We start from the raw sequence: 19078 nt of genomic DNA on the forward strand, positions 1-19078 counted from the left end.
TACCAATCGAGGGATTGAGTTTAGGAGTCCGGGGATAATGATGCAGTTATATAAGACCCTCGTCAGACCCCACTTGGAGTACTGTGCTCAGTTCTGGTCGCCTCACTATAGGAAGGATATGGAAAAGATTGAAAGGGTGCAGAGGAGATTTACAAGGATGTTGCCTGGATTGAGTGGCATGCCTTATGAGGATAGGCTGAGGGAGCTCGGTCTTTTCTCCCTGGAGAGACGTAGGATGAGAGGAGACCTAATAGAGGTGTATAAGATGTTGAGAGGCATAGATCGGGTGGACTCTCAGAGGCTTTTTCCCAGGGTGGAAATGTCTGCTACGAGAGGACACAGGTTTAAGGTGCTGGGGGGTAGGTACAGGGGAGATGTTAGGGGTAAGTTTTTCACACAGAGGGTGGTGGGCGAGTGGAATCGGCTGCCGTCAGTGGTGGTGGAAGCGAACTCAATAGGGTCTTTTAAGAGACTCCTGGATGAGTACATGGAGCTTAATAGGATGGAGGGTTATAGGTAGGTCTAGAAGGTAGGGACGTGTTCGGCACAACTTGTGGGCCGAAGGGCCTGTTTGTGCTGTAGTTTTTCTATGTTTCTATGTTTCTAAGACTGGGCCCAATGCACAGAGAGCATGCAATACATCCTCCGTACTAACAACATTGAAGGAGACGAAAAGGAAAAAGTGATATTGTTAACATCATGCAGGGCCTCAACTTTCAGTGTGATCAGAAGTCTGACCTATCCAGATGACCCTGATTCAAAAACTTTTAATGAGCTAGTAGACCTGGTAAAAAACCACTACGACCCAAAGCCTAGTTAATCCTCTAGAGATATCGCTTCAACGTGGCTGGGAGAACCCTTGGGGAATCTGTCACTGAGTTCTTGGCGAGGTTGCGGAAACTAGCTGAACTCTGGAAATTTGGACCACCTCTTAATGAAATGTTGTGGGACAGATTGGTACATGGCATAAATTACCTAATCGTCCAAAAGAAGCTGTTTAAGAATGCAATTTGGACTTAAAAAAAGCCACTGAGATAGCTTTGTCACTTGATAACACAAAGATCTCCAGGCCCAGGATCTGCAAGGGGCATCAGGCAGTGATTGTCTTCCAACTAGGGGGAGGTACCTCATGCAACCAGCCTTCAATGGACAGTGCTTGTGTCAATCGGGTATTAAAAGATATAGGAACCATAATGTCACCACCAGACAGTCGAGGAATGGCAGTGCTGACTCCAATAACACTGAAAAACATAATCCAGAGAGGTGTAGTTGCTAGTTGACTGATTACTGCAAGCACTGTCAAAGGACACAACCGTGGCAAAATTTCAGGACGAGCAAAATGTTTGCTGCCTGGGAAGAAAGCCGAGGCTGATACCTGAGCATACCGTGGAAATATCCCCTCTTCCAGAGACATGGGCATTACAACTGAATCATATTGTAACAAGGAAAGTCCCAATAATTGTGGAGTTATGAGTAAATGGTCATTCCTTGAAGATGGACACGGGAGCCACAGTCTCCATTATCAGAAAACAGATCTATAAGCATCTTCAACCGGGCATCCAAGAAGTCCAGGCTAGCCACTTACACGGGGGAACCTTTACAAATAAAAGGTGCTCCAGTGACTTACCAAGACAGCAATCAGCTCATCTCCCTGCTCATTGTTGTACGGGAGCATGGTCCAAGCCTTATGGGGTGAGATTGGCTCCAGCAGATTAAGCTTAACCGGTTGGAGATCTTTAGGCTAGGCATGGGGTAGCCTTTTGAGGAGGGCCGAGGGAAAATAAAAGGAGCCACGGTCAAGATCAACGCTGACCCCAATGCTACATCTATGTATTTCAGAGCCAGACCAGTTCCTTACTCCATGCTGGAGAAGGTGGAAACTGAACTGAACTTGAAAGCTTGGGTATTGGCAATTTGCAGAATGGGCTGGGCCTGTAGTTCCTGTTCTTAAGCCTAACAAATCAGCTCATTTTTGTAGGGACTATAAGCTGACGGCCATTTGGGTCTCCAAACTGGATAAGTGCCCGATGTCCAGGATTGAAGATCTGTATGCCAAGTTAACAGGTGGCAGATTGGACTTGAATCATGCCTATCTCCAGCTTGAATTGGACGGGTCCTCCCGGAAATATGTGACAATCATAAGGATGAGTATACCTGTTTGCCTTCAGGGTCTCATCAGCATGTGCCAACTTCCAAAGTGTTATGACAATCATCCTTTGTGGAGGTATTGGTGGTGATCTTTCAGGGATCACTGGAGGCAGGGAGGGTCCCAGAAGACTGGAACACCGATGTTGAACAAGGGAAATTATAGGCCGGTTAGCCTGACTTCGGTCATTGGCAAGACTTTAGAGTGCATTATTAAAGGTGAGATCGCGGAGTACTTGGAAGTGCATGATAAAGTAGGACTGAGTCAGCACGGCTTTGTCAAGGGGAGATCATGTCTGACAAATCTGTTAGAGTTCTTTGAGGAGGTAACAAGGAAGTTAGATAAAGGAGAACCAGTGGACATGATTTATTTAGATTTCCAGAAGGCCTTTGACAAGGTGCTGCAAAAGAGACTGTTAAATAAGTTAAGAGCTCTTGAAGTTAAGGGTAAGATCCTGGCACAGATAGAGGATTGGCTGACTGGCAGAAGGCAGAGAGTGGGGATATAGAGGTCTTGTTCAGGATGGCAGCTCGTGACTAGTGGTGTGCCTCAGGGGTCAGTGCTGGGACCACGACTTCTCACAATATACATTAACGATTTGGAGGAAGGAACTGAAGGCAATGTTGCTGAGTTTGCAGATGATACTAAGATATGTAGAGGGACAGGTAATATTGAGGAAGCAGAGGGGCTGCAGAAGGACTTGGACAGGTTAGGAGAGTGGCAAAGAAGTGGCAGATGGAATACAATATGGAAAAGTGTGATACGCACTTTGGAAGGAGGAAGGGAGGCATAGACTATTTTCTAAATGGGGAAATGCTTAGGAAATCAGAAACACAAAGGGAGTTGGGGAGTCCTTGTTCAAGATTCTCTTAAGTTTAACGTGCAGGTTCGACAGTTAGGAAGGCAAATGCAATGTTAGCATTCATATTGAGAGGGCTAGAATACAAGAGTAGGGATGTACTTCTGAGACTGTATAAGGCTCTGGTCAGACCCCTTTTGAAGTATTGTGAGCAGTTTTGGGCCCTGTACCTAAGGAAGGATGTGCTGGCCTTGGAAAGGGTCCAGAGGAGGTTTACAAGAATCATCCCTGGAATGAAGAGCTTGTCGTATGAAGAACGGTTGAGGACTCTGGATCTGTATTCATTGAAGTTTAGAAGGATGAAGGGGGACCTTATTGAAACTTACAGGGTACTGCAAGACCTGGATAGAGTGGACGTGGAGAGGATGTTTCCACTAGTAGGAAAAATTCGAACCAGAGGGCACAACCTCAGACTAAAGGGACGATCCTTTAAAACAGAGATGAGGAATTTTTTCAGCCAGAGAGTGGTGAATCCGTGGAACTCTTTGCCGCAGAAGGCTGTGGAGGCCAGGTCATTGAGTGTCTTTAAGACAGAGATAGATAGGTTCTTGATTAATAAGGGGATCAGGGGTTATGGGGAAAAGGCAGGAGAATAGGGATGAGAAAAATATCAGCCATGATTGAATGGCGGAGCAGACTCGATGGGCCGAGTGGCCTAATTCTGCTCCAATGTCTTATGGTCTTTAGAGCAGTATACTTGGATGACTTCTTGGTCACGGGGGCTTTAGAACAGGAACACCTGGCCAACCTAGAAGAAGTTTTGCGGCGATTCTCCAGTGTGGGAAGCAATGCAGGCAGAGACTTTTTCTAGGGTCAGATGTTAGTTACTGTTACTCAACTTACTGGACCTTTTCGACCTAAGAAAAGACTTGTTTTTGTAGTGTTATCACATCGCTGGAACGAAGGGGTGGAGAAGCTCATCATGTGTGCCTCCAGAACCCTTTCAGATATAGAGCGAAGATATTCTCAAATTGAGAAGGAAGGTTGGTGGTCGTATTCGGTGTGAAGAAATTCCATCAATACGTCTATGGTCCATGGTTTTTTATAGTTACTGGGTCTTTTCAAAGAGGACAAAGCAATTCCCCTCATTGCCTCCGCTTGGATACAGCGCTGAATACTGTCCTGGGACCTAGATAGCCAATGCGGACACATAGCCGCGTCTTGCTGCCCACAAGTCTGGCCCCTTTACCAGCAGTAGAAGAGGTTGTAATGATCCTCAACCTTTTGGAGACCTTGCCAGTGTCAGCAAGGCAGATTAAATCCTAGACCCAACTTTATCCAAAATTACGCAATGATTTTACACAGTGGACTCCAAGGACACCGCTCCGAAGAAATAGAAGCCCGCCTCATTAAAAACTCTGAACTTAGTGTTGAGCGCAGGATAATTCTTTGGGGGCCAGGATAATTCTTTGGGGGCCTGAGTAATTGTTTTGTCCCCAGGATGACATCCAATATTAACAGAACTACGTAATGTCCACCTGGTAGTTTCAAAAATGCAGATTCTGGCCAAAAGTTACGTCTGGTGGCTCGGTTTTGATTCCAGCATCACAGACTTGTTAAAACAATGTGATCTGTGCAGGAAAATCAAGAACTCCCACTCTCAGCTTCCTACATATATGGGAGTGTCCTGGTAGGCCATATCGACTTTGCAGGTCCCTTTAGTGCACTGCATCGGCTCCACGACTACTCGGGCTATGACCGAGAAATTGCAGCAAAGCTTCAGCAGACACTGAATACTGGAAGTCCTGGTTTCCGATAATGGCACAGCCTTTATTAGCGGTGATCTCTGGAACCTTGTGTTCTCTAATGGTATCCAACACGTCTGAACTGCACTTTGTCACCAGTCTGGGCTGGCAGAACGGACGGTTCAAACATTTAAAAATGGTCCAAAGAAACAACCGGCGCATCCATGGAGACTAAACTCGTATGCTTTTTGTTCAATTACAGGACCACACTGTACACCACAAGAGGTATTGCTCCAGTAGAGCTGTTGATAGGACGATGACTTCGTATCGGATTGAGTCTATTATTCCTAAACTAGGCGGGGAAGGTGGAGTCCCAACAGAAAAATCAAAAAAGAAACTTCGATTCCCCCTGGACAGAAAGATCTTTTGCAACGGGTGATCTGGTTCATGTCAGGAACTTGGGGATGGTCCCAGATGGGTCCCTGGGATCATTATGGAGAGGGCAAGATTGGTATCTTACAAAGGCAAAACCCTGAAGAAACACTTAGACCACCTCAGGACCAAGGAATCCTTGCCTGAGCCATCCCTGCCACTGGCCATGGAAAAAGCCGCTGTCAGTGCCAGCCCTCAGCTTGAAGCTGATTCAGCGTTGGCTCTCCCAGGTTGCAAAGATACAGACTCGGAGATAGAGGCTGAAGAAGTGGCCTCTGGGCTGAAGCGAGACCTGAGGAGGATCCTGTGATGCTCCCTCCGAGAAAGAAGGTCTCCTGTTTGGTTTACATCACCTGACCCAGCGCCACCATCAACGAACCTCCATCCAAATGAAAGAACGGATCTCCTTGTGCATGGAAGTGCTGGGCGAGACACGGTACTAAAGGGGGAGGGATGTTGTGATGACCACAAAGTCCACGAGAGATCATGAATGGATCTACCCCTGGGCTTCATGGAGTACGACTTGCATTATTGAGCGAGTGGAGGTTCACTCAATGGGAAGGAGCCAGAGGGGATTCTTAAGCCTGTTATTTTACCTGGACTGGAGTTGTAGGTCTCGAGGTGGAGACTACCTGACTATAAGCTATGGGAGCACAATAATGGGTGTTGCTGACAGGAAACTGAAGTTTGGCTGAATTACTACAGTAACCAACTCGTGACTCCAAAACTCCATCCTGCTGGTTGAATGTTCATGGCTGATGAGGCTCCATGCAGTTAGTCTTCTGATCAGCAGAGGAAGAGGTCTGTCTAGAGTTTTGAGGGTAGAGGAGGCAAACGGAAAAGTGTCCGCATGAGACTTCTTGCACATGGTCCTTGTCATCCTGGTCAAAGAGCAAAGTCTCCATACACATTCGTGTATGGATAGGAAGAATATCTGTCTCTGGCCCTCCAGGATATCCTTAGTCTGAAAATGGTGGGGTGGGAATGCTATGTCTGGAGAGAGGCCAGGTGAAGGGCTTAGCACTGGCCTGCTAGCTTAAATTTGGTTATGAAACATGTTCACTAAATGTATCACTTCAATTTATTCATACAGCCACTGATGTGTTGATGATGCAAGCTGCAGGCAGCTTGCCTATGTATCCACGTATCTCCTGCTTTTTGTACTCTATCTAGCACAGAGCACCGATTAGTATTCTTGAGATCACTACCTTTGAGGTCCTACTTTTCAACTTGCTTCCAAACTCCCTATATTCTGCTTTTAGGATCTCATCCCGTTTTTTAACCTATGTCGTCTGTACCAATGTGTATCAAGACCACTGGCTGTTAGCCCTCTCTGGCCAGAATGTCCTGCAACCTTTCTTGGACATCCTTGACCCAGCAGCAGGGAGGCAACATACCATCCTGGGTCTCGTTTGCAGCCACAGAAACACCTATCTATTCCCCTTGCAATTAAATCCCCTATAACTGTTGCATTCCCACACTTCTTACTTCTCCCCTGTGCAGCAGGGCCAACCGTGGTGCAACTAATTTGGCTGTTGCTGATTTTCCCTGAGAGGCCATTCCCCTCAACAATATCCAAAGCAGTATATCTGTTCTTGCAGGGGAATAGCCATAGGAGATTCCTGCACTGCCTGCCTAGACCTCTTGCTCCGCCTGTTGTCACCCATTCTCTCTCTGCCTGTGGAGTCTTAGCCTGCGGTGTGACCACCTCTCTATACAAACCATCCATGATACTCTCTGCCTTGCGGATGCACAGTGTCCCCAGGCGCTCTTCAGTCCCGAAACCTGGGCTTCCAGGAGCTGCAACTGGAGACACTTCCTGCACATTCTGGTCCCGGGTACTGGAAATGTTCCCGGCTTCCCATGTGGAACAAGAGGAGCACACCACAGCTTGCACTCTCCTGCCATCACTTATCCCTTTATATTAAACCTTTTGGAAGAGGCTTAATATCAAATAAGATCAATTACTCTAGGGCCCTTTTTCCCTGGTTCCCGTTATTACAGAATATTGCCCGTATAATCTATAAACCACAAAAAGACCTTATAAACTATAAGCGATAGAAGTAGTAAATACTTACCCAACTTTACCCAGTACTCACCAGTCAACTCTCTCCCTTGTAGCCTCTACTGCTGCAGTAGGGTAAGACCACTCTGAAGATTTAAGACATTTGTAAGCAAAGAGGAAAAAACAAAGCACCAATACTGCAGCACAGTGGTTAGCACTGTTGCCTCACAGTGCCAGGGACCCAGGTTCAATTCCTGACTTGGGTCACTGTCTGTACGGATTCTGCACGTTCTTCCTGTGTCTGCGTGGGTTTCCTCCAGGTGCTCTGGTTTCCTCCCACAGTCCGAAAGACGTGCTGGTTAGGTGCATTGGCCATGCTAAATTCTCCCTCAGTGTACCCGAACATGTGCCGGAAAGTGGCGACTAGGGGAATTTCACAGTGAGTTCATTAAAGTGTTAATGTAAGCATATTTGTGACAGTGACTTTAAACTGTACTGAATTCCCACTGGTATTCCAAATTCCCAATACTCACACTCATTCTGGCTGTGTCTCACTCAGAATGTGCTCTCTCCCAACTGCTTGTGTGCAAAACTCACTGAATGGGGACTGGTGTTAATTGTATGTTATGTTTCTTGTGCATATTTTCAGGCCTTATCCATTTTTCCCATCTCTTTTTTAATGGCATCAAATAATTCCATAATAAATGCCATTATGACACAATGAAATTTTAGCCTAACTAGCTTTACTTGGTACATAATTGAATCACATAAATTCATAAAAGGGGTCGTTGAGCCCTTGGATTTGTTCTGTTTTTAGGGATTTGATTCTGTGTATGTATTGCATTGTAATTTTACTGAAACTTTTTTTCCATTTCAATACTGTTTTAGGCAGATGCACTGTGTGCCTTGGATCTTTTGAGCTGTGCTGGACTAGTAAACCATTTTGGTCGGTCAATGTCTGTTGAGAAGATCGACATTAGCCCTGTGTTGATGCAGAAAGGAAATACTAAGCTGGCACTCTATGGGTTAGGTGAGATTCTCGAGCTTGGTGAAAACAAAAACCTATTTGACTTGAAGTATATTGGCATTACTACAGATTATTATGAGCCACAAGTTTTCTCATGTCTAATTAAGAAAGAAAGAGCTTGCATTTTTTATGGGTTTTTTGCATTCTCTGAAATCCCAGGATGCTCTCAGTGAGTTAAAAATTCACTGCAGAAATAATTGACCAGTAAAGCTGTTGTGGTGTGCTTATTGAGATGAACAATGGCTCAGACATTAGAAAGTCCCGTGTCAAGTGCCTCTCTGGTGCAGTCAGTTTTTATGTTCCCTGCACACCGACTCTCGTATTATTGCCAAGATGCTGGGGTCAATAATCAAAGAAGAAATAGCTAATCATTTAGGAAAGCTGAATATAATCAAACCTGGTCAACATGGTTTATCAAAGGTAAATCATGATTGACAATTTTTCTCAAAATCTTTGAGGATGTAACAGGGAGAATAGGTATAGGGGAACCTGTAGATATAGTGTATTTAGATTTGCAAACGGCATTTGACAAGGTGCTGCATAAGAGGCTGACGCATGAAGTAAAAGCCCATGGAATTGGAGGAAGTGTGTTAGCATAAATTGGAAACTGGCTGTCAGAGAGAAAACAAGAGTAAATGGGTCATTTTTCAGAATAGAAAGATTAACTATTTGTTTTTATTCATTATTGTCACAAGTAGGCTTACATTAACACTGCAATGAAGTTATGGTGGAAATTCCCTAGTTGCCACACTCCAGCGCCTGTTCAGATACACTGAGGGAGAACTTAGCATGGCCAATGCACCTAACGTTCATGTCTTTTGGACTGTGGGAGGAAACCGGAGTACCCGGAGTCTACCCTTGCCTCCCATCCCCTGTTCTTACCTTAGCGTCTGGAGTCTGTCCTTCACTTGCTCTACTTCTGGCTCCTGTTCTGAGCTCACATTGAGTGCCATCTAGTGGCAGAGATTGGACAGTGCAGGCAGTCCTGAGACTTCAGCTGCAACTTACACTGCTGACCAACTTTTGCCACGAGATGGAGCTTGATCAATTCTAAAAGTACTATGGATGAGCTCTTTTATATTCAGGGATATATTTCATTTTGCAAGTTATTTCAGCTAGGATGCACAATGGTGTACATATATGGTAAGAAGTTTAACAACACCAGGTTAAAGTCCAACAGGTTTATTTGGTAGCAAAAGCCACACAAGCTTTCGGAGCTCCAAGCCCCTTCTTCAGGTGAGTGGGCATATAAAGACACAAACTCAATTTACATGAATAATGGTTGGAATGCGAATACTTACAACTAATCAAGTCTTTAAGAAATAAAACAACGTGAGTGGAGAGAGCATCAAGACAGGCTAAAAAGATGTGTATTGTCTCCAGACAAGACAGCCAGTGAAACTCTGCAGGTCCAGGCAACTGTGGGGGTTACAAATAGTGTGACATGAACCCAATATCCCGGTTGAGGGTGTCCTCGTGTGTGCGGAACTTGGCTATCAGTTTCTGCTCAGCGACTCTGCGCCGTCGTGTGTCGCGAAGGCCGCCTTGGAGAACGCTTACCCGAATATCAGAGGCCGAATGCCCGTGACCGCTGAAGTGCTCCCCAACAGGAAGAGAACAGTCTTGCCTGGTGATTGTCGAGCGGTGTTCATTCATCCATTGTCGCAGCGTCTGCATAGTTTCCCCAATGTACCATGCCTCGGGACATCCTTTCTTGCAGCGTATCAGGTAGACAACGTTGGCCGAATTGCAAGAGTATGTACCATGTACCTGGTGGATGGTGTTCTCATGTGAGATGATGGCATCTGTGTCGATGATCCGGCACGTCTTGCAGAGGTTGCTGTGGCAGGGTTGTGTGGTGTCATGGTCACTGTTCTCCTGAAGGCTGGGTAGTTTGCTGCGGACAATGGTCTGTTTGAGGTTGTGCGGTTGTTTGAAGGCAAGAAGTGGGGGTGTGGGGATGGCCTTGGCGAGATGTTCGTCTTCATCAATGACATGTTGAAGGCTCCGGAGGAGATGCCGTAGCTTCTCCGCTCCGGGGAAGTACTGGACAACGAAGGGTACTCTGTCCACTGTGTCCCGTGTTTGTCTTCTGAGGAGGTCGGTGTGGTTTTTCGCTGTGGCGCGTCGGAACTGTTGATCAATGAGTCGAGCGCCATATCCTGTTCTTATGAGGGCATCTTTCAGCGTCTGGAGGTGTCTGTTGCGATTTTCCTCATCCGAGCAGATCCTGTGTATACGGAAGGCTTGTCCGTAGGAGATGGCTTCTTTAACGTGTTTAGGGTGGAAGCTGGAGAAGTGGAGCATCGTGAGGTTATCCGTGGGCTTGCGGTACAGTGAGGTGCTGAGGTGACCGTCCTTAATGGAGATGCGTGTGTCCAAGAATGCAACCGATTCCAGAGAGTAGTCTATGGTGAGTCTGATGGTGGGATGGAACTTGTTGATGTCATCATAGAGTTGTTTCAGTGATTGTTCACCATGAGTCCAAAGGAAGAAAATGTCATCGATGTATCTAGTGTATAGCATCGGTTGAAGGTTCCGTGCGGTGAAGAAGTCTTGTTCGAATGAACACCGCTCGACAATCACCAGGCAAGACTGTTCTCTTCCTGTTGGGGAGCACTTCAGCGGTCACGGGCATTTGGCCTCTGATATTCGGGTAAGCGTTCTCCAAGGCGGCCTTCGCGACGCACGACGGTGCAGAGTCGCTGAGCAGAAACTGATAGCCAAGTTCCGCACACACGAGGACGGCCTCAACCGGGATATTGGGTTCATGGCACACTATTTGTAACCCCCACAGTTGCCTGGACCTGCAAAGTTTCACTGGCTGTCTTGTCTGGAGACAATACACATCTTTTTAGCCTGTCTTGATGCTCTCTCCACTCACGTTGTTTTGTTTCTTAAAGACTTGATTAGTTGTAAGTATTCGCATTCCAACCATTATTCATGTAAATTGAGTTTGTGTCTTTATATGCTCTGTTTGTGAACAGAATTCCCACTCACCTGAAGAAGGGGCTTGGAGCTCCGAAAGCTTGTGTGACTTTTGCTACCAAATAAACCTGTTGGACTTTAACCTGGTGTTGTTAAACTTCTTACTGTGTTTACCCCAGTCCAACGCCGGCATCTCCACATCAGTACATATATGGTGCAGACTTTCAACTTGTATATTTTTTTCCGAGTGAGAAATGGCCCAAGGAATCTAATCCTGGCTTTAACATTGATTCCTAAGATTCTCTTTAAATAATTTCACTTAAAAGTTGTGATTTTCAGGAACGTAACCACAATTTTAAGTGAGGGCTCCCTATTGTCCTCACAAAATTGTTGGAACACCATCACTTCAATGATTGAAGTAAAAGACTGCTACCAACTTATTTGGGCATTTAAGGATGGCTGTCATCCTGAGAAATGATTTTGTTCAGTAACCTTGGAGCTGATTTGCTTCTTTTGGAGTTGGAGGCAAGAAAAGAAGCTGTACTACTTTTTGCCACCATGGTCATTAAACTTGTAATTTTACTCCTTTATCTGTAAACCACTTGTGATTGAGAATTAATAGTCTCCTAGCTTTGCCAATGCCACTTTGTCCAGATTGTGACTCCAGATTTCTCTCCCACTTCACTGACTACCTTTTGTGAGCCACTTCACTTTACCAGCATGCCTGAGGTTGGAGACTCAGTGGTGTAAGTAATGAAAACACTCTGCTCAATATGGTGGCTAATCTCTTGAAATATTCTGTGCCATTGTTAAAAATTATATTAACTGAAACTTTAGATCAACATCTTGGCTTGAAAAATGCTGTTGCTAGCTTTTATTCCCCCAGTTTGAGGGACTCATTGCAAGGGGCAGCAAACATTGTTGCGATTTGTTTATAGGCCACCAAACTGTAATGCTAATGTGAGGCACGGTATGAATCAGGACATTAGAGATGCATGTAACAGTAATAATGGGCAACTTCAATTTACACATAGAATGGATTAATTGAATTAGCACTTAATGCTGTTGAAGAGGAATTCCTGGAGCGTGTATGAGATATGTTGGTGGAACATTACATTGAGGAGCCAACCAGGAGTCAAGCTAGAAAAGACTAATTAATAACCTTGCAATAAAGGTTATTATCATGACCCTAATATGATAGAATTTTGTATTAAGTTTGAACAAGGTACAGTTCATTCTGAACCTAGGGTCTTAAATCTGAAGAAAAGAAATTGTGAGAGTATGAGGAAAGTTGGCTATGGCAGATTGGGATTTGATGGTAGACAGGCAATGGTTAACATTTAAAGAAATACTACACTGTCTACAACATATACATTCCTCTCAGACACAAACACCCAAAGGGAAAGGTAAATCAACTGTGGCTAACAAAATAAGTTAAAGATTGCATTAGATTCAAGGAAATGACTTATAAGGATGCCAGAAAAAGTGTTCAGCCTGAGGATTGGAAGCAATTTAGAACCCAGCAAAGGAGGACCAAGAAACTGGTTAAGAAAGGGAAAAAGGGAATACAAAAGAAAACTAGCGAGAAACATAAAAGGCAGACTGTAAAAGCTTCTTTAGATATGTGAAAAAGAAAAGATTAGCCAGGACAAATGTCGGCCTAGTACAGGTAGGGGCAGGAGAATTTGTAATGGAGAACAGGGAAATGGCGCAGAAACTAAACCGTTACTTTCCCTCTATCTTTACAGATGACCGAGAGACTTGTGAAATTGAGAAAAGAGAAATTAGCATTAGTATTAATAAAGAGGTAGTACTCGAAAAGTTAACTGGATTGAAGATTGATAAATTCCCTGGACTAGATGAGCTTCTCCCCAGAATGTTGAAGGAGGTGGCTAGAGAGATAGTGGGTGTATTCATGGTTATCTTTAAAAATAGATATTGAAAAATAGCAAATGTAACCCACTGTTTAAATGGAAGGAACAGTGAGAATGGAGAACTACCGACCTGTTAGTTTGACATCTGTTGCAGGGCAAATATTAGAATCAATTATAAATGATGTCATAAGTGGACACTTAGCACAGAATGGTCAAATTGGGCAGTGTCAACATAGATTTATGAAAGGGAAATCATGATTGACAAACTTGCACCCTTTAGTTCCCTGTTGCTTTCTCCACAGAAATGCCTCGGCCAATCAGAGTCTATTTGTCAACTAATCAGCACTTTTTCTCCTGTAGTATAAATTGTTGAGATTATTTAAAATTTAGCGTTTTTGCATTTGCAACATGAAAAGCTTCAGCAACATATCTGTTCAGCAATATATAATTTGTAATATTTATACACAAGTATGAGTTATGAATTGTGTCTATAATATCAAAATTTAACATGCTGAAATTTAGGAAATAAAGGACAAAAACTACAAGATATTGGTTGTAGACCTGCTTCTAAGACTTATTTAGTACAGTATTTTGAATTAAGTACAAGTAATATAAGTTTTGCAGTATTGTTCAGGGTTTTAAGAATTGTCCTTTTTAAAGGAACCTTGTCTTATTCAACTTGAATTCCTTTTGAAACTTTGGTAAAATGCTGTGTGTGCTCTATTAATCCATAGGAGCCATCCCAGATGAGCGTCTCTACCGAATGTTTGTAAATAAACAAGTTACTATGCTCAGGCCAAAGGAAGAAGAAGATAGCTGGTTTAATATATTCGTCATTCATCAAAACAGGTAAGAAACCAACTAATTAATTAATAATCTGGTGGCTAATAACATTGTCAAGCAATTTTAACCGGGGGAGGAAAAAAAATCAATAAAATTAATTTCACTCCTTGGGTTATTTGATCCCTGTACTAATTTACAAAGCACATCACAATATTTTAAATATTTTTGGATCATTCTTTTCCTTCAGGTAGAAGTTGTTCAGGTGATTTGTCATGGGTGAAAGGAAAGTTAAAAAGAATGCCAAATGTTCTCAAAGAGAAAGCAAGAAAAATTAATTTGCAGGTCCTGCCTTTATTACTTCTCTGTTTTGATGGGATTTGGAATGTGAAGGTCACTGAATTGTTAAAAATAATAGAAGGAAACTGTCTTCAAGATTAAATTCATCGTGAAACTGACAGTTGCTCTGTCGTGACTTCTTTTCGAAATCAAACAACTGAAAGAAATAATGGGTAGGATTTTCTGGCCCTGACACCGGTGGGTATTGTCACAGGTGAGATGGGATAGTGTGGAGAGCCGTTTTCCTGCCCCGCATGTGATGATACCTGCTGGTGTTGGGGCTGGAAAATCCCGGCCAATGAGACAGCCATCTCTTCCTCTATCGGAAGAAAATAGAAAGCTGCAGAAGTGTTTAATTTTTGTGTCAGTTGTGGTTCTAAAGAAGTAAAATGACATTTTTGAACTTTAAGAGATGGAGTTGTGCCTGAAATGACCATTACAAATGTAAATCGCCTAGTTAAGCATTTATATAATTTGTCGTTTCTCAAACAGGAGCAAACATGGAGCTACCAATTACATTCCTGAACAGTTTTTGGATGACTTCCTTGACCTTGTCATTTGGGGACATGAACATGAGTGTAAAATAGCTCCCACAAGAAATGAACAGCAGCTCTTCTATGTTTCACAGCCTGGAAGCACTGTCGTCACTTCTCTTTCTCCAGGCGAAGCTGTCAAAAAGTATGTGCCTTTTTAAAAAAAAATAATTATTCTGCTATACCTTTTCTAAGTAAGAGTTTTAACAACACCAGCTTTACGAAAGCTAGTGGTATTTGCTACCAAATAAACCTGTTTGACTTTAACTTGGTGTTGTTAAAACTCTTACTGTGTTCACCCCAGTCCAACGCCGGCATCTCCACATCATACCTTTTCTAACACACATGAAGAGTTAGTTGAAAGGCATTTCCTACTGTTCGCAATACATTTAAAAAAATGATTTTGAAAAGCTGCATTTATGTTCCATCACTAATTGCCTGAGGATGAGTGGCTGGCAGCTTTATTGAACTATGCAACCCCTGGGTGTTCCCATGGTGTTGTTAAATGAGGAATTCCAGGATATTAACCCAGCAATAATGAAGGAATGATGACGTACATCTGAATGAGATTGCTATGATGTGGCTTGGGACCTTGGAGGTGATAATGTTCTTAAAATCTGATAACTCTTGTGCTGCTAACTTAATGTTTTGAGTTAAGGTTTCACTATGTTAACTTAGTCTAAGGTAGAAGTTTCTTGACACATTTATATGTAGCAAAGCCAATAAATTGCCTATCCAAACATATCAAATATATAATCATAGAATCCAACAGTGCAGAGGGAGGCTATTCGGCCTTTTGGGTCTGCACCGACCAAAATCTCACCCAGGCCCTATCCCCATAACCCCATGCATTTACCCTAGCTAGTGCCCCTAACACTATGGGGCAATTTAGCATGGCCAATCCACCCAACCCCCACATCTTTGGACTGTGGGAGACACCCGGAGGAAACCCACGCAGACACGGAGAATGCGCAAACTCCACCCAGACAGTGACCCAAGTCGGAAATCGAACCCGGATCCCTGGCGCTGTGAGGCAGCAGTGCCAACTACTGTGCCACCATGCTGCCCTACATAATGGGCCACTTTACATAATGGACCAGTTTGTTTTTCAACTTGCCTTTTGAAAATCTGTTTGTGAGAGGTATAGCAGATGCATATTGATTTATTGACTGCTATTTATTCAGTGGGTAGATGAAAAAAAAGGACTCCAACAGCAAAGTCACAGACTAGCATACTGCTGATGTGACACCTAACCTTAGTGTCACTAAGAAAAAAAGAACTACCCATGGTTTTTATTCCTTGTCACTATTCCACTGATCCTGTTATATTCTTGGGTCTGTCCATTGTTTGCAGTATTTGTCTGGTCACTGAAAATTATTCAATTTTGAGCACCTGATTATCTAGAACTAAAAAGAATGGTAAAATTAACTCCTAGTATAGAGTTTCGCACACCAGGAGTATATATCTGCCATTTGGATGCAAAGGTCAATGTGCTAATCCTGTCCGATGCATTGACTTCTTAACTGAATTGCTGCTATGCTTTCAAGCAGCATAGATTTGTAAAATTCACTTCAATATCTCTAGCAAAGTTCTTCAAAGTGTGTGTAATTGAGTCAGAATCAATTGATATTGACATGGAATGATCCATGGCTCTCATCAATCTTTCTGAACAGTTTAATACTGATATTTATGAAGTTTTATTGCTCTTGATTATAGGCACGTTGGGTTGTTGCGAATCAAAGGGAAGAAAATGAACTTGCGGAAGATTCCTTTGAAAACAATTCGCCAGTTCTTTATTGAGGATGTTGTTCTTGCAGATCACTCCGATATATTTAATCCAGATCATCCCAAAGTCATGCAGAAAATCGAGGCTTTTTGTGTAGAGAAGGTAAGCCAGTAGAATGCAAGAAGTCATTTCCTGATCTAAGTTATACTGCAGAAGACAATGCTGAGCTTATTCTAAAAACTTCTCTACTGAGAATACAAATTGCAATGAGTGCCCTTTGTGTCACAGAATCTTTACACTGAAGAAGGAGGCCATTTGGCCCATTGAGTTTGCACTGCCTCTCTGAAAGAGCATTCAGCTAGCCTCACTCCCCTGCCTTATCCCTACATATTCTTTTTAGATAACAAGTCAATTCCCTTTTGAATACCTTGATCAATTCTAACTTCACAACCCTCTCAGGAAGTTTGTTCCTCTCAAAGTTGAAACTTTTCCAAACTTCGTATCATCTGCAGGTTTTGAAATCATGTCCTGAACACCACAGTCCAGGTAATTTAATATATATATATCAGCGGGAGCAAGGGTCCCAACACTGCTCCCTGAGGAACTCCACAACAAACCTTCCTCCAGTCTGAAAAACAACTATTTATCGCTACTCTCTGTTTTCTGTCTTTCATCCAATTTCTTATCTAAGAACCTATTTTCCCTTTTATTCCATGAGCTGGAATTTTGGGCTCAAGCCTATTGTATGGCACTGTATCAAATGCCTTTTGTAAATTCATACGAGTCAAATCAATAGCATTGTCCTTATCAACTTTCTCTCATACCTCTTCAAAAAACTCCAACAAGTTAGTTAAACATGATTTTCCTTTAATGAATCCATGCTGACTTTCCTTAATTATCCAACAGTCTTAAGTGACTATTGATTTTGTCCCGAACTCCATTTTCCAGAAGTTTCCCTACCACTGAAGTCAAACAGACTGGTTTGTAACAGTTGGTTTTATTCTTGGACACCTTTTTGAACAAGGGTGTAACATTCACAATTTTCCAGTTCTCTGGCGCAACCCCTGTGTCAAAGGAAAACTGGAAGATTATCACTAGTGCCTCTGCAATTTACACGCACTCATCTCAATACCCTTGGATGCATCCCATCCTGCCCTGGTACCTATTTCAAGTAAAGATAGCCTTTCTAATACCTCCTCCTTCTCAATTGTAAATTCTTTGAGTATACACTTACCCCCTCTTACCTTGGCCTGAGTAGTGTTAATGTCCTATTAATTACATTGTTACGGTTTAATGGCATTTTTAAACAGGTGATGGGTATTTATACAATGAGTAGTGTTGACTGTGAATTAAGTCAATAAATTTGGTCCAGCAAATAAAGTGGCTGTGTCTTAGTTTTAACTGTGCTTACTGGAGTGGATCCAGTTAATGCTTTGGACTGCTGCTGCATACCCCTGGTTTCTAAACAGTTTTAGCACAGGTCTCTGGGCTAGTTTCCTGCCTAACTTGGCAGTATATCTTGCCTGCCATCAGGAAATCACCAAACACAAGAAAATATGGTTAAAATACATGAGTTTTCCAATCCAGATTATAGCAGCTGAAGGATTTTGTGTTGATCGGTTTAATTTTTCTATTTGCAATACTCCTTAAAGGTGATTCAGTTCTTAATGCTTTTGAGTTTTTCTCTGCCAAAAATATCCTGTCAGCAATAGTTCCTGTCTAGCTAAGGATACTGGTATTAATGATTCTTATTTTCTCTCAGGTCCTTCTCTCATCTTTCAATAATATAATTGTGCTTCAATGACTTGTCTAAATGATCTATGGAGCCCAAAGTATTTGTCCATAATGAAAGTGGATTCCTTACTTTCATTGATTAGTAGCCATTCCACTCTTAATGATTGCTCTATCAAGAGACAAAATTGGTTGATCTGTCAAAGTCTCTAAACTGATTTTATAAGGGGAGGAAAGCAACATATCCAACAGGTCCTATTAATCTTTAAAAGAAAGATACAAGAGAATGAGCAATGGATGTTTTAGGGATATAGCAAACCTTGGGACAGTTTCATTTCAACAATATGGACGGAATCTTACGAGAATTTGGCAGTTCTGGTTAGAAAATTGGTATGGAATTCTCCAGCTCTACTGGCCAGTTTTATCTCCAGATCTTGTCCCTTTAACTCCCAAAAAATAGAATTGGTGTGGTTTGCGCTGTCAGTCTAGCGAGACAGGGACTCTTAGAGCCCCGATGAGCGCCGGCATTACCATCATTCGCAGTGTCTGCTCCCCCCACCACCACTACCACAAATAGATGAGTCCCCGCATGTGAGGCTGTCCCTAGACAGTGCCGACTGGTGCCAGCAGGCATTGCCAGGGTAGTGCTTGGCCATGTCCCTCTCCCCCAGGGGCTATACAGACTTTTGTGCGCCCCCTGGGGAGATCCCCAAAACGGATTCATATCTGGGTGAACCTGTTGTAAACCTCGCCGATGTGACGTCACATCAGCGAGGTACGAAAATGTAGTGGGGGGGGGGGGGAGATCTGGTGAGGCGGTCTTTAATTACATTTAAATTTATTGAAATGAATGCAAATCAGGTTCTCGCCTGTTATGGGTGTAAACCTGATTGCGTCCCAGCGAGGGGTGGTGAAAATCGGAAATCGCGATCTTGCTGGTGAGATTTGCGATTTCCAGACCTTGAGGCCCTGCCAGTAATCCTGCAGATGGAGAGTGCAGTTTCAAGATCCCA

The 19078-nt window shown here is 43.1% G+C and overlaps 1 protein-coding gene across 2 annotated transcripts in view; it reads left to right on the forward strand.

Annotated features, from left to right (window-relative positions):
* The window catches only part of mre11a (MRE11 homolog A, double strand break repair nuclease), a 67919-nt gene that overhangs the window by 13615 nt on the left and 35226 nt on the right, over window positions 1–19078 (forward strand). For both annotated transcript variants that reach the window (XM_078221795.1, XM_078221796.1), the window contains exons 6-9: window positions 8016–8157; window positions 13691–13805; window positions 14568–14753; window positions 16325–16496. In XM_078221795.1, the coding sequence (XP_078077921.1) occupies window positions 8016–8157; window positions 13691–13805; window positions 14568–14753; window positions 16325–16496 (615 nt within the window). The remainder of the gene's footprint in view (window positions 1–8015; window positions 8158–13690; window positions 13806–14567; window positions 14754–16324; window positions 16497–19078) is intronic.

This window comes from Mustelus asterias, chromosome 10 (assembly GCF_964213995.1).
Source record: "Mustelus asterias chromosome 10, sMusAst1.hap1.1, whole genome shotgun sequence".
In the NCBI taxonomy this organism is placed as follows: Eukaryota; Metazoa; Chordata; class Chondrichthyes; order Carcharhiniformes; family Triakidae; genus Mustelus; species Mustelus asterias.